General features: G+C 30.1%; 1 protein-coding gene across 2 annotated transcripts; it reads right to left on the minus strand.

Moving 5' to 3' along the window:
• Positions 1 to 716: 716 nt before the first annotated feature.
• Positions 717 to 12,846, minus strand: LOC123296897 (xanthine dehydrogenase). 2 transcript variants are annotated; one of them, XM_044878596.1, is made up of 11 exons: positions 12,654 to 12,846; positions 6,252 to 6,309; positions 6,074 to 6,170; positions 5,687 to 5,992; positions 3,698 to 5,492; positions 3,039 to 3,347; positions 2,142 to 2,479; positions 1,766 to 2,072; positions 1,184 to 1,681; positions 913 to 1,080; positions 717 to 821 (listed from the first exon to the last, which is right to left on the minus strand). In XM_044878596.1, the coding sequence occupies exons 1-11, from the start codon at positions 12,723 to 12,725 to the stop codon at positions 771 to 773; spliced, it is 3,999 nt and encodes a 1,332-aa protein (XP_044734531.1). In that variant the 5' UTR covers positions 12,726 to 12,846; the 3' UTR covers positions 717 to 770. The 2 variants fall into 2 exon arrangements, with proteins under 2 accessions (XP_044734531.1, XP_044734530.1); XM_044878595.1 differs by having other exon boundaries at positions 3,698 to 5,502; positions 5,652 to 5,992; positions 12,654 to 12,801.
• Between the last annotated feature and the right edge of the window lie 1,576 nt (positions 12,847 to 14,422).

Raw genomic sequence — 14,422 nt, forward strand, 5'->3', positions numbered from 1 at the left:
TTCCAAGTCTTTTATTTCCCATATAGAAAGTTGAAAATTTAAAAACATTCTTTGGAACCTTTGACTTTATCAACGGTTCTATTGAATCGCCTCCTTCAAAAAATATTTATAACGGTCGGACAGGTATAAAAACATGGAAAGAAAAAAAAGATTCTTATAAGAGAGGTAGGGCAGGTAGTTTACCACCAGTTAATCAAGAATTTTTTTATAACATTACATTAAATAAATTGTACTATAAAAATATTATTTTTTTTAAATATAATAATAGATTGTGATTTTATTTACACAAAACACTCCGTAGTTAAACCCGTCAGCACTCGATTTAAATCAGATTTAAAACATGAATAATTTTTGGAAATTTAGCATTTTACCTCTAAAATTATCTGCTTTTGACATCAGGATGCTTAGGTTCAAGGAAAATAGTGACTGAATATCATATTTTGACATAATTCTTACTCGAAAAATGAGTTTCTTGTTTTTTATTGAAATTATGACCTAACATGATGAACAAAAGTTTGATCTAACCCCACACCCTCTTGGATGATTTATGCTCAGAGGCCTGAATTATTTTTGTTATTCATTTTTTATTTATTTATTTATTAGTCGCATAAATTTGTTATTAATTATATATTATTAAAGAAAAAATAGGCAAGTTAAAAAAACATATCTTTAATAACGAAAAATATAAATTTATTTAATAAAAAATATTGCTTAAATTAATACAAATGGAAATTAATTTATACATTTTAATCAATCTTTTAATATGGCATTTACAATTCAACATTCCATGGTGTAAAACTTCCTGGTTCTGGTTCTGGTATCTGTTAATAAAAAAAAAAAAAAAATATTGTTAAACGTGGGATATTCGACAATCCTACAATCAATAATTTTAATTATAAAATAATTACATACTTTATTTGTTAAATGATCACAACAAGCCATTCGAATTTTAGCACAAGTAGCTGGCGCATCTAATTTAAAATGTTTTTCAACTCCAGCATCTTCTCTAGCCGATGCAATAGCCTCTTTTATTGCAAAGAATGCTGATGATGCTAAAAATAAAGGTGGTTCACCAACGGCCTGAAAAAAATATAATGATAAAAATTAATAATCAAATAATTATTTGAACGGTCGTAAAAATTTTCCCTAAAAGCTAACTGTAATATAAAAAACGTTTGATTACCTTTGAAGAGTACACTGCTCGTGGATTGGGTGCACCTTTCAATAACGATACATTAAATTCAGTTGGAATATCACCAAATCCAGGTAATTTATAAGCACCGGGTCCTCGAGTGTACAACGTACCCGTTGGCGAATATAATAATTCTTCTATACAAAATAGTCCATAACCTTGCATAAAAGCACCTTCAATTTGTCCAATATCAATCGCAGGATTTAAACTTTCACCCAAATCCATAACAATATCAGTCTTTAATACTTTGTGATCACCCGTTAGACAATCGATTTCAACTTCAGTGGATGCAAAACCATACGTAAAATAATTAAATGGCGTACCAGTACCAGTTGCCCAATTGTATCCATCGATTGGTGTTTTATAAAATCCAGTTGTTGATAAACTTACACGATCAAAATATGCCGCATTTACCCAATCCTCCCATTTACCTTTTGGATTTTTTTCTTTGTAAGGTTTTAAGCGTTCCATTATCACATTACAAGCGTTCTAAAAAATTGGTTAAGCACATCTTTGACTCTTCGAAATTAGATTATACATTTAAATAACTTTGGGCGACGCGGGATTACTTACCAATACAGCCATTCCATTCAAATCAGAACCAGCACTAGCAGCTGTTGCAGATGTATTTGGTACCTTATCTGTAGCCGTTTCCGTGATATGAATTTTCGTATGTGATATTCCTAGTACTCTGCTGGCAATTTGTATCATTTTTGTATGCAATCCTTGACCCATTTCAGTACCACCATGACTTAACAACACTGACCCATCTGTATATACGTGCAATAAAGCTCCAGCTTGATTTAAGAATAACGCTGTAAATGCAATTCCAAAACAAGATGGTACCACAGCTATACCACGTTTTCTCCAACGATTTTGTCTAAAAAAACACACATTTTGAACTCACTGTTTCGACTCGACGAGAAATTTAAACAAACTATATTCTTACCGATTAAATTCCTGAATAGCAGACAATCGTTCATAATATTGAGACATTTGGACAACTTCATCGAAACATCTCGATAATGTACAATGATTTAATGCTTGATTATAATGAGTTAAATCGCCTTCTTTATACAAATTTAATTTCATTAATTCCATTGGATCCTTATTCAGTTTGTTTGCAACATCACGTATCATACATTCAGCCAGAAACATGCCTTGAGGACCTCCGAATCCACGAAAAGCAGTATTTGATGGTAAATTTGTTCGACACACGTATCCTTTTACTAGTACATTCGGTACAAAATATGCATTTTGAAAATGAAACATTGCTCGTTCTAGTACCTATATAGTCAAAAATAAATAAATTATGATAAATTTATCGTCACATGATTACAAAGCCACTGCAAAAATATATCAACAATAATATTCTTAGATGTAACAAAACTCGGCCAAAGGAAAATGAAATAGACCGATGAATTTTTGATAAAACCAGGGTGGAATGTGTTTATTATCCCCTTTTTCAACCTTTTAGGGGATACATTTTGAAAAATTCTCCCTTAAATGACACCTACAGTATTAAGTCAATATACTCTCCAAATTTCAAACTTCCATCTGCATTAGCGATTCAAGCTGGACATTGATATATCAGTCGGGACATTGGCTTTTACCCTTCCAAATTATTTGCCTCTTCTGAAAGGTTTCTGATTTTAAACAATGTATAAAAAAAAACATTTAAGAAAAACAATTATCAAAATCGGAGCTGCTATTGAGAACTTCCTAAGAACTATTAAGCGACTATTAATAAGTAGGCAACTTGTATTACGTATATGTTGTACATGAAAAAAGAGTTTTTCGATTATTTGATACAACATATACAGAAGTAATGAATCTAAATACGTACCGAAGTAGACAAATCGAACGAATAACCAGCATTGTTATAAATTTCACACTCGCATGCAATAAGTTTTCCTTCTTTAGTAAAGCCTATTTTATACTTAAAATAAAATGGATGTCGACCACCAGTTATTAACATATCTTCATCCCGATCGAGCATACAACGAACAGGACGATTTAATTTGAAAGCAGCCAATGCAGCTGGTAACGCAACTAGTGCACCACGTGATTCTTTTCCACCAAATCCACCACCCATACGTTTAAGTTTTGTATTAATTCGATTGATGGGTATTCCCAAAAAGTGTGCTATTAATTTCTGGAATGTAATAAAAATTATTTTTTAATTCGTGGATAAAATTATAATCTCGATAAATTATCAGGCTCGAAATACATTTTAAAGTTCAAAAAGTTCTTCAAGTATAGATTTTCTTCGACGATCTTCAAAATACTTTAAGGAAAAAGGTAATTTAATGGAAAGTGCTCTTAAATATGTTTCAAGAGCGAGTTTAGGATTCCGTAACCGAAAAATTTGTCGGGTTTTTTTTAAAAAGCTGGAAGGGTTAACAATACTGAAGTAATTAACGCCACACATACTGAACTATAGAAAATTTTCTATGAATATAGGTACTTGTTAGACGGACTAGAATATTTGGTAGTTGAGCTTACCGATATCTCACTTGGATGCTGCGTGGAGGAAATAACTTCTAGCTCATCATCTTCTTTTTTTGGTATAACTAAAGCACAATGTGTTTCTAGGTAAAAATGTTCTTGGCCCGCCATACGACATTCACCTTCAAGAATATGATCAACTTGATTTTTAAAAGCGTTTTCAACATCACCTTTTCTTAATAATCTTGGACCATAATTTGGATAATATGATTTATGTTTAATGGCATCCTCTATAGTAACAATAACTGGTTGTAGCTCTTTATATTCCACTTTAACCATACGGGCTGCTCTTTGAGCTATAGTTTGATCATCGCCTAAAATAATTCCTAATATTTGCCCTTGACTTGTTACGGTTTTAGACACGAACACTTCCTCATCATGGAATATTGCACCAACTAAATTTTGTTCTTTGGTTACATCTTTAGCAGAGAAAAATGCATGAACTCCTGGCAATTCTAAGGCGTTGGATGGATCAATTGAAATAATTTCCGCATGCGATTTTGTGCTAAGTACGTATGCCATGTACAATTCATTTGCATATTTTGGTATATCGTCACAGTAAACAGCTTCACCGCAAGCTTGTTTATACGCAGACGCATGTACCAAAGGTCTACCAACCATGTCTGTTTTTTCTTGGGTATCTGGTGCAATCGTAAAGTATTGTGAACTTTTCGGTACTGAATAGTCAAAAGTATTTGCTCCAGTTTTTTCATTTTCTGGTACAGGAATGTGTAAAAATTTCTCACAAATATGTAAGTAAGATTTGAAAAATAAACTAAGTGTTAAGGCTCTTCGATATTGAATCATACCACCAGGAGCACTAGGTGATAAAGGAAGATCTTCTAGAAGAGTTTTATACGCTTCATCTAGCATAGCTTGATTCCATTCTTTCCCTCTTAAAGTTTCTCGTGTTTTTAATGCCATTACAGTGGTTGGTGCCATTCCACCAAATGCTAAACGAATGTCCGAAATAATTTTGGTATTTTTTTTAAATTCGACAAAAATTGCAGTGTTTACGATAGCAATATCGTCATCCCTTCGTTTAGCTTGTTTATACGCAAAGAAATATTGATCTTGGGTCGTGTAAGGGATATTAATGGATACTAAAATTTCATCCTTATCCACAATGTTTCGCCTGTATCCAGTAAAGAATTTTTCATTGATTACTGCTTTACGAGATCCATTTTTTTGACTACGTAACTCGATTTCACAATTAACCGCTGTCAGTATGGGATTTAAATCTGATATTGGACTACCAGTCATTAAATTGCCCCCAATTGCAGCAACATTACGAATTTGTTTGCCAGCAAACCAATTTAACATTTCTGTAATTGCTTTAAAAATTCTTGTTTTGTATTCTGGTTCATTTTTAATTTCTTCGCGTAATTTGTTGTCAATTTCTTGTAGTGTGACAGATGCTCCAATTGTTAAACCACCAGGTCCTTTTGTAATTGTGGTTAATTCTGGAATTCGATTTGGTTGAATAAGTACTGGATATATAAAATGTTTAAATTTTACTTCAACTCCAACTTCTGTATTTCCTACAATTATTTTACAATCAGGATATTTCGATTTCAATTCCAATAATTGATTTAAAGTTTGAGGTCGATGCCATACAACATTTGAACTTTTAATACATAAATATTGCTGATCGTAAACATCATTTAATTTTAATTCAGGTGGGAAAATTGGTTCTTGACTTGGATCATATGGAATAAATTCAGTTTTATTGAATAGTTCTTCACTTTGATTAATTTTCATGTTTTTACAACACTTTTCACCCATTTGACATGTACCATTACCTGCAGTAAAAAAAATATATTAAATATTTGTCCATATTCTTTAGCCAAAGTGTTGTTATGAGCCTTGGATACCCCCCCCCCCATTTCTCTTTCATTTTCCTTACCCCTTTTTTAAGACATGCAATGTACAATGAATTGAATTGACTTACCATTCATTTGAAATCCATTTGTTTGTCGATTACATTCCCATTCCTCTGTAAATGTTTTATACCCTTCAATAATTGCACGATATCCAGTACATCGACATAAATTTCCTTGGAACGCTATTTCCATATCATGCATTGATGGTTTTGGCATATTCCGTAAAAGTGTGTACATTGACATTACTATTCCAGGTGTACAAAAACCACATTGTGAACCATGTGCCTTAGCGATTCGCTCTTGTACTGGATGTAATTTTTGTTTAGTACTTCCGATTCCTTCAATAGTTGTTACAGCCAATCCATGCATACTGCACACGGGAGCTAAACAGGCGTTAACCGAAATATGGCTAAAATTGAATTAAGGAAATATGATTTCTTTCATCTTTTTTTTTTTTGTTCACACATATGGGATTGATTTTAAAGGATACATTAATTTTTTCAATTTCCTATCATATTTCGATACCATTACTGTACAAGCACCACAGCCACCTTCGGCGCATCCCAATTTGGTTCCAGTTAAACATACTACAAAGAAATAAGTTAAGGAAATTTCAGTTTTATAATTCGACAATTTAGAAAAATTAAATCTAATTTGATAAAGGATACATTTTTGTCGTAGATATTGTAACAACGTCCATTCTGGATCGACAGCATTGTCTTCAATCTAAATGATAAGAAAATATTTCAATTAGCTAAAATTTAAATTTAGTGGTATTCCGGGAGTTAGTATCGATGATGATAACTAATTGCAGTGGGGAAAGATCATTTGCAATATTAAAGATTATAAAGAACAGATTGCGAACGTCGATGACTTAAGTCTTATAATTATAAGAACGCTTATCGAATCTCATGCTTCTCAGTTTCGAAAGCGACATTTTCCGGAATATGAATTTGAATGATATTGTCAACACTTTTACTAATAAGAAATCATGCAAAGTTTTTATTTAATTAGAACAAATTTAAGGGGCCTCCACCAAATTTTAGCTCCAGTGTCTCCGAATTCTAAATACGACCCTGACTGTATTAGATAATGCATTTAGTGTGGAAAAACACTATCAGTTACAAAGTTGTACCTCATTTTTTCGTTAGATGAACAGAATATGTTGGCTTTTATTTATTATTGACAGTTTGTGATAAATATGCAAGCAATAGGTTAGAAAATTTATTAGTCGATTGCCTTGAGTTATTTTTAATAATTACCCAGCGCGTATGCAAAGAAAGGCATTATTAGTAATATCTAATATTGGGAACGAAAGAATGTTATTTGTTTTGGGAAATACTAATATGTCCAATTCTTTCCGAGTTCCGTTATCAACGATGAAAAAAGAATCCATTTTCTCCGAATTTACAAAATGAAAAAAGTTGATAATTGGTACTTATATAGCGTTTGGTTAACTTCTAATTTTGGGAGTTAGTTTCGGGGGACAAGTTTGTAAAATGAAATAAAGTTTGAAATTTATCTCATATCTCCGGTTCTATTTGTCGTATCAAGACGAATAAAAAAGAAATATAATATAAATATTTGTTCGGATTCAGCGGATCAAAATACGTCGAAATACACTTCTTATTCGGTAGGACCTGTAAATGCATACAGAATCCACTCAGCGCCTGCACTATATAGGTAACTATGTGTACGTTTTTATGAAAACGCACATTTTTAGAATTGAATTGATTTTAACAGATTAGTAGATAAGCTTACAAGGAAGTCATGTGATACATCATATCAGATTTTTTGTGATTATTTTTCTTAAATGTTTATTTGATATATTATTTTATATTTATTCAGCATATTATAATAATTTTATCATAAAAAAAAAACTTTTTTTATCAGCACATTGATTATGAGTTTGTTTTTTTAAATTTCAATAATATACTCATCAAAAGTATTAAAGGATAATTTTAAAAATCATCGAATTTGAAACCAAAAACCAGCACATTTAAAAACTTTAAGACCACTCAAGTTTATTTATTCTTCATGAAAATGAACTTTCAAAAAATTTCCGTACGAGCATTTTAGACCAAAATATTTGCTTTCCAAGCAAAATTGATTATGGTGGATTTAAGATCCTATATTTCTTATCTTTTCAACTCTCCGGACAGAGCGGAAAGGTGTGATAAACATTTTTGAGCAATGGATCCCAAAATTAGAAAGTAGAAGTTTCTAAATGCAAATTTGCGATTCTAAATACAGCTGTTTGAAATTTTGGTAAAATTTTGTGTTTGTAAAATTTTTCTTGAATACTTTTGATGAATATATAATTAAAATTTAAAATCTCGTAATCAATGTGCAGATAAAAAGTATTTGATAAGTATGTTTATATGATGAGTGTGTTTTTAAATAATAATAAATAGGAGAATTTTAATCTTCATAGGGGTCCACACATTATACGCAAAGATCATAAATTTTAATTGACCCAAAAAATTTTAATACAGCTTTTACAAATTCAGATTAAACATAACATAGGACAAAGTGTAGTAGCAGCACCTTGCATCATCCCTCAATTTCTTTAAATATATTGTTAGTCTACTTTTTAAAAAGAGCAAGCAATCGAGAGAATGGTTGTCCATGTGGTTTTGTTTTTAAATAAAAAATTTTAGATTTTTGTCTTATTGCAAGTTAACTACTATGTTTTTGTCTGAAATCCCATTCAACTTAATAGACTGGTCCTTTACCCGATCAGAGTCGGAGAAAGCTTTATAAAGAAAAAAACCGATTTTACATATTATCGATTAATGAAGCGCGCAATACAAGACTCTTTACTTGTCTTTGCTTTCTGTTGACTATGGCCCGAACAGATACAGATTAGAGTAAATTTTGCACGTAAATTTTTCTGCAAATAATAAACTTTATCTCTGCGGCAATTGGTGTGATTATGAATTAGTCGAGTGATTCTTAAAATTTAAAACGATAAATAATAAAACCTTAATCGTAAACGCTGCGTCAGATTTAAAAACAACAAAAACTTTTTTTTAGTTTCTGTTTGGTTTGTAATGGAATCAAGTTATCCTCTAAAAAACAATTTATATGGAAACCAAGTTTACATCAATAAGATTCTAAATTCAATAATCAGTTCGACCATTTATGTCGACAAGCTAACGTCTCCTTCAAATACATAAACATTATGTAACTTTTTTATATACAATAATAAATAATTTAAATATACATCTTCGGTGTTATAAAATGGTTCCGATACCAAATTGACTAAAATTGGAAACGAGGAATCTCCGGTGATGGGAATGATTATATTTAAGTTCGGAATAAACTTTTATGATGATTAATATTATGGACGAAGATACTAGCAGTTATGTCAAAGGGGGCGATCTGCACTCAACATGTCAACATGTTTTGATTTTTGGATGCTACACAGCTATAGTGTTATTATCCACTGATCGATGTCCCAGCGAATAATACGCATCAACTTACAATCAACATGTATTATTATTTGTTGCTTCAAGGAATTGTACTGCACCATTCTTCTTCAGATTCGAATTCTGCCCGTCCCTTCTTCATCTTAAGGAGGGGGGAATGATGTAATGGAATCAAGTTATCCTCTAAAAAACAATTTATATGGAAACCAAGTTTACATCAACAAGATTCTAAATTCAATAATCAGTTCGACCATTTATGTCGACAAGCTAACGTCTCCTTCAAATACATAAACATTATGTAACTTTTTTATATACAATAATAAATAATTTAAATATACATCTTCGGTGTTATAGGTTCGATGGTTTGAGGACATCCTGTATATGATTGATGTAAGTTAAATTTTAAGGAACAATATTTACTGGAGTAAATCTAAGCAAAAAAAGGCTGTTATATGGATTAAAAGTTCGAGCAGCGAAACTTTGGGGTTTTTCTTTTAACATAAAAATAAGTATTTTTTGAAATTTTTTACTTTCCCGGAGTGGTGCAACATGTTTAAAAAACAAAATGGCGTCAAAAATGAAATTTTTTTCAGAAATTTTATCATTTTTATTTTATATTCGCAAAAGGAGGCATCGCGATCGGTGCATATCCAAATTTGGTAGGTTTGTATTCCATGTTAAGAACTACTCCTCATAATGAGAAAATTATTTTTAAAAGAGGTCTGTATGGTTTAAAGCAAAATTTTTAAGTTTTAACCCCCGCGCTGTAAGGGGGAAGGGGTGTATGAAATAAATGTATTTTAAAAGATTTTAAAAAGAGGTCAAAATAGTTTAAAATGCTAAAGTAACCCAAAATTTTAGATGCTTTTATTAATATAGCACTTTTTACAACATCCACCCCTTCCCCTCCCGCTTTCATATTTTTTGCAAATTCAAAATTTTTATGACGTATAAAGGGGTTTTTGGGGTCGCTGATCTCGAATTTTGCAATAGATTATCAAAAACAATTGTAATATTTTTAGGGGGTGTACTTATTTGGGCCAAAAGTTCGAGATCAGCGACCCCCAAAACCCCTTTATACGTCATACAATTTAAAAGGGGTTTTGGGGGTCGCTGATCTCGAACTTTTGGCCCAAATAAGTACACCTTTTAATAAAAACATCTTAAGTTTTGAGTTACTTTAGCATTTTAAACTATTTTGACCTCTTTTTAAAATCTTTTAAGATACATTTATTCCATACACCCCTTCCCCCTAACAGCGCGGGGGTTAAAACTTAAAAATTTTGCTTTAAACCATATAGACCTCTTTTAAAAATAGTTTTCTCATGCCAAAGCAAAAAACACCCCCCAAAGCCAGTCCATACACCCCCCAAACAATTATTTCCAGAAAGTGTTAAATTTTCCGTTTTTCGCAAAAATATGGATCAAGGATTCATTTTACGGGTAAGCCACTTATTATAAAATCGAAAGATAATAAAAAATGCTACAATTTAAAAAAAAAAATTAACCTCGTAGGACAAAATGGCATAAAATGGCAGCCATTTTAAACAATTCCCTAAATTGGAAATTTTGGCCGAACTATTTAACGGATTTCGCTAAAATTTTAACCGAAAGTTGTAAGTAATAAAACCTACTATTGATATTAGTTTCATTAAAATCAATCGAATATTTTTCAAGTTATAGTCAAATGAACTGTTTTACCATATGTATGTATACATATATATATAACTGGGAGGGGAAGGGACGGAACCCCACCAAAAAATTATGAGGAGTAGTTCTTAACATGGACTACAAACCTACCAAATTTGGATATGCACCGATGTCTCCTTTTGCGAATATAAAATAAAAATGATAAAATTTCTGAAAAAAATTTCATTTTTGACGCCATTTTGTTTTTTAAACATGTTGCACCACTCCGGGAAAGTAAAAAATTTCAAAAAATACTTATTTTAATGTGAAAAGAAAAACCCCAAAGTTTCACTGCTCGAACTTTTAATCCATACACAAGGCGTAATTTCACTCTACTAATTGCTTACGTCAATAAAATAATATGCATGTTTATAATTTTTATTTTGAAATACGTAAAATAAAATAATATTATGATATGATGCTGAAACAAATTTGATAAGTTTTTAATTATAAAAAAATATAACTCGGCAAATTTCAAACGAAATTAGCTTATAGTACGAGCTTCACTCGTATGAACAGTGTTTCCAATTTTCAAATCTCAAGCTTATTTTCAATTCTCAAGAAAATGAAAAAATTGATTTTTAATTATGATGAAATAAATATTGGATAACAATTTTTTGATAAAAACTAATGAACTGTCGTCAAGCTTAAATGATAACATGAACATAAAATTAAATATTTAATTAAGAAATATTATTATCAAAGATTATAAATGAAACTGGAGTAAAAATCGAAATTTAAAACATATTATATTGCTAAATTAAATATTTAAACAACTTAAGGTACAATAATTCCATTATTTAGGCAGTCAAAATTATTTGACGGCACGTTATGGCCTCATTATAAGCATTTCTTTAGAAAAAATATCACGTTGATACATAAAGGTTCGCACCCCAATGCCAGATACACAGATATTATTATATTTGTAATATATCTCACAATGTGTGCGCTCCTGATGAAATAAATTAATTCAATAAAAAATGCGATTTATTAATTTATTTATAATATTATATTAAAAGTTAACATTTAAAAAATAAAATACAGTAATGAAAGCCTTTACATGCTAGCACACAAAAAGTTTATAAACACACACAAACGTTAAAAAGATTGTGAATTTTGGTGATGTCGTCTATAATAAAATATTCCGCAAAAATAAAAACGCGATAATTTTTGTTTCGTTCTCATACCCCAAGAATGAAAAATCATACAAAAAAATGAAAATGGTCCTAAATTTAAGATTGTCATGGCAGCACTTCGAATCTCAGAGTAAATTGAAATAGCTCCTATTTTCAAGTTCACTTCTGTACTCTTAAAAGAGACCGCTAGATCCCAAAAAAACCAAAGATAACAAAGTTGCATGCCCGAAAACACCAAAAAAGGTGACTGACTTGCCACAATATCTCTCAAAGAATTGAAATTTCGTCGTCATAGTTTCTGTCTGAGTACTGCAACTCTTTTGAAAAACAGTTTTGTTTAAGAATACCACGTTTCAAAAACAGTTTTTTGCGTAAATCAAAATGTCAGAACTACCAACAATATTGTTGCCTATCGACGCCATATTGACAGTGTGTGGACTTCAGCGTCAAGTGGCAGAAAGTGGAACTAAATTTAAATGACTAGACTAGACAAGTAATTTAATAGTTCAGACTAGTAGTTAAAACGACGTCATTTAGTAAGCTGTACCATGTAAATAGCCACAACCTGCCAATAATACATTTTATATATGATTTAAAAATATTTTTGCTGAACGTAATATTAATTAATCTAAATCGAACTTAAAAAGGTTATCTTAAATGTAATTCTTAATGTTTATTATTTAAAAAGAATTAAATACAAATAATCTAACACAAAGACTTAATAAATCATTAAAAACTAAATCTATTTTCATTAAAAATAAAAAACAAGTTTTTAAAAATATGAAACAAGTTGGTGTTATTATTATATAATTACCTTTTTACCATTCACAAAAAATGTTAAAACTGATGTAATATTTTGTTCATCTTGACTAGCATTTCCATTCATTGTTGCTATTATTTATAAAATACTGAACTATATTAAAAACATAAACTTTAATTTAAAAAAACAAACTAGAGGATAATTAATTAATAAAAATGATTTTATTTAAGATAAATATTATTGCACAACAACACTTCAGTAAAGAATACTTGAAAACTAACAAATACAAGCATGTTATGTTGTTAGTTATTTAATATATTTTTTTAAAGTTTTGTTTAATAAGAAACAACACACGATACAAATTATCATATAATAATCCAATCAGAGACGTCGATAAAACGTGTTCACAGAGGGGAGAATTATATATTATGTTCAAAATTCAAATAAGTTTTTAATCACTTAAGGACGTTCCTTGCTATATGTGTTCAAATCAAATTTTTTTAAATATCATGCTTTTCACCAATCACCTAAATAATACAAGTGGAAACAAACAATTGACTGAGTTAATTGTTGAAATACCATGCATAGACAGTGTTGATTCCGTTTCGAATTTTAACAGGGGATTCTGTTAGAACTTGGGAAAATTATACGAACATTAAAAGTAAAATTTTTCGATATATTAGTTTTTGAAATATTGGTTCCTAAAAATTTAAGAGAAAATCACTTATAGAAGAGATAACATACAAATGCCATTCATTGCATCACTTTTAAATGTAATTTAAGGAAAAACGAGCGCCGCTTGTTATAATTTGCTTTATATGAAAATATTTTTCATGCTTTTAACGAGTGAAAATATTAGTTTTCCAAATTAGTCTTTTTAAAAAATAAAGCTTACTTTTAAAAATACTTCAATATAGGATTTATATGTTAAAAACGCAAACTTTAATTTTTTGGTAACCTCCTTAAAGCTGCTCATATTATATAATGCTTGTCTAGAGTGATGCACCAGCTAAATATTCAAAGAGATTTGTAGGTATATAAATATTACTTCCACAGTGTTCATGGGAAAAATGTCCTCAATAAAAGTTGTTCTACATGCGGAGAGGAATATCTTATGAAAACCTTGAATTTGACCTTGACTTTCAAGGTGATGTAAACTGATAAGAGATTTTTTTTAAATTATTTTTTAGAAAATAACAAATAAATTTTTTTGGGGAGCATTAAAATGTATGAAAATGATAAAGAAAAATTATAATTTTTTTTTTTCATTTAAAACTGGCTTTAGCTACTGCTATACAGCCATTAACAATGGTACATTTAATTTACAATGCAAAAATTATCGAAATCCGTTGGCCTTATATTGAGTTATTCGTCCTATTGTCGTGCATACTTGCTGCAAATTTATGACTTTTATGGTTTTCTCATGGATGCCGTTGTCAGAACTAGACTAAAATGAAATGGGACCACACAGGAAGCACCATCTTTCAAACAGATAAAGAATCATCAAAATTGGTTCACCCAGTCAAAAGTTCTAAGGTAACAAACATTAAAAAAAATACAGTCGAATTGATAAACTCCTCCGTTTTTGTTTGAAGTCGGTTAAAAATTTATACTAATAAGATTACTAATCATTTATCAATAAAATAAAGACACAGAATTAAATTAATAGTGCAACAATAATTTATTTAGTATTCTCTATTGTAAATACATAAAATACATACAAAACTAGAAAATTGATTTTTCTTTTTAAATATAACAAATTGAAAAATATGTTTTTAATAATTAGTTTTCATTATTCGTAGATCATTAAATAGATCAATATA

This window comes from Chrysoperla carnea, chromosome 3 (assembly GCF_905475395.1).
Source record: "Chrysoperla carnea chromosome 3, inChrCarn1.1, whole genome shotgun sequence".
Lineage (NCBI taxonomy): Eukaryota > Metazoa > Arthropoda > Insecta > Neuroptera > Chrysopidae > Chrysoperla > Chrysoperla carnea.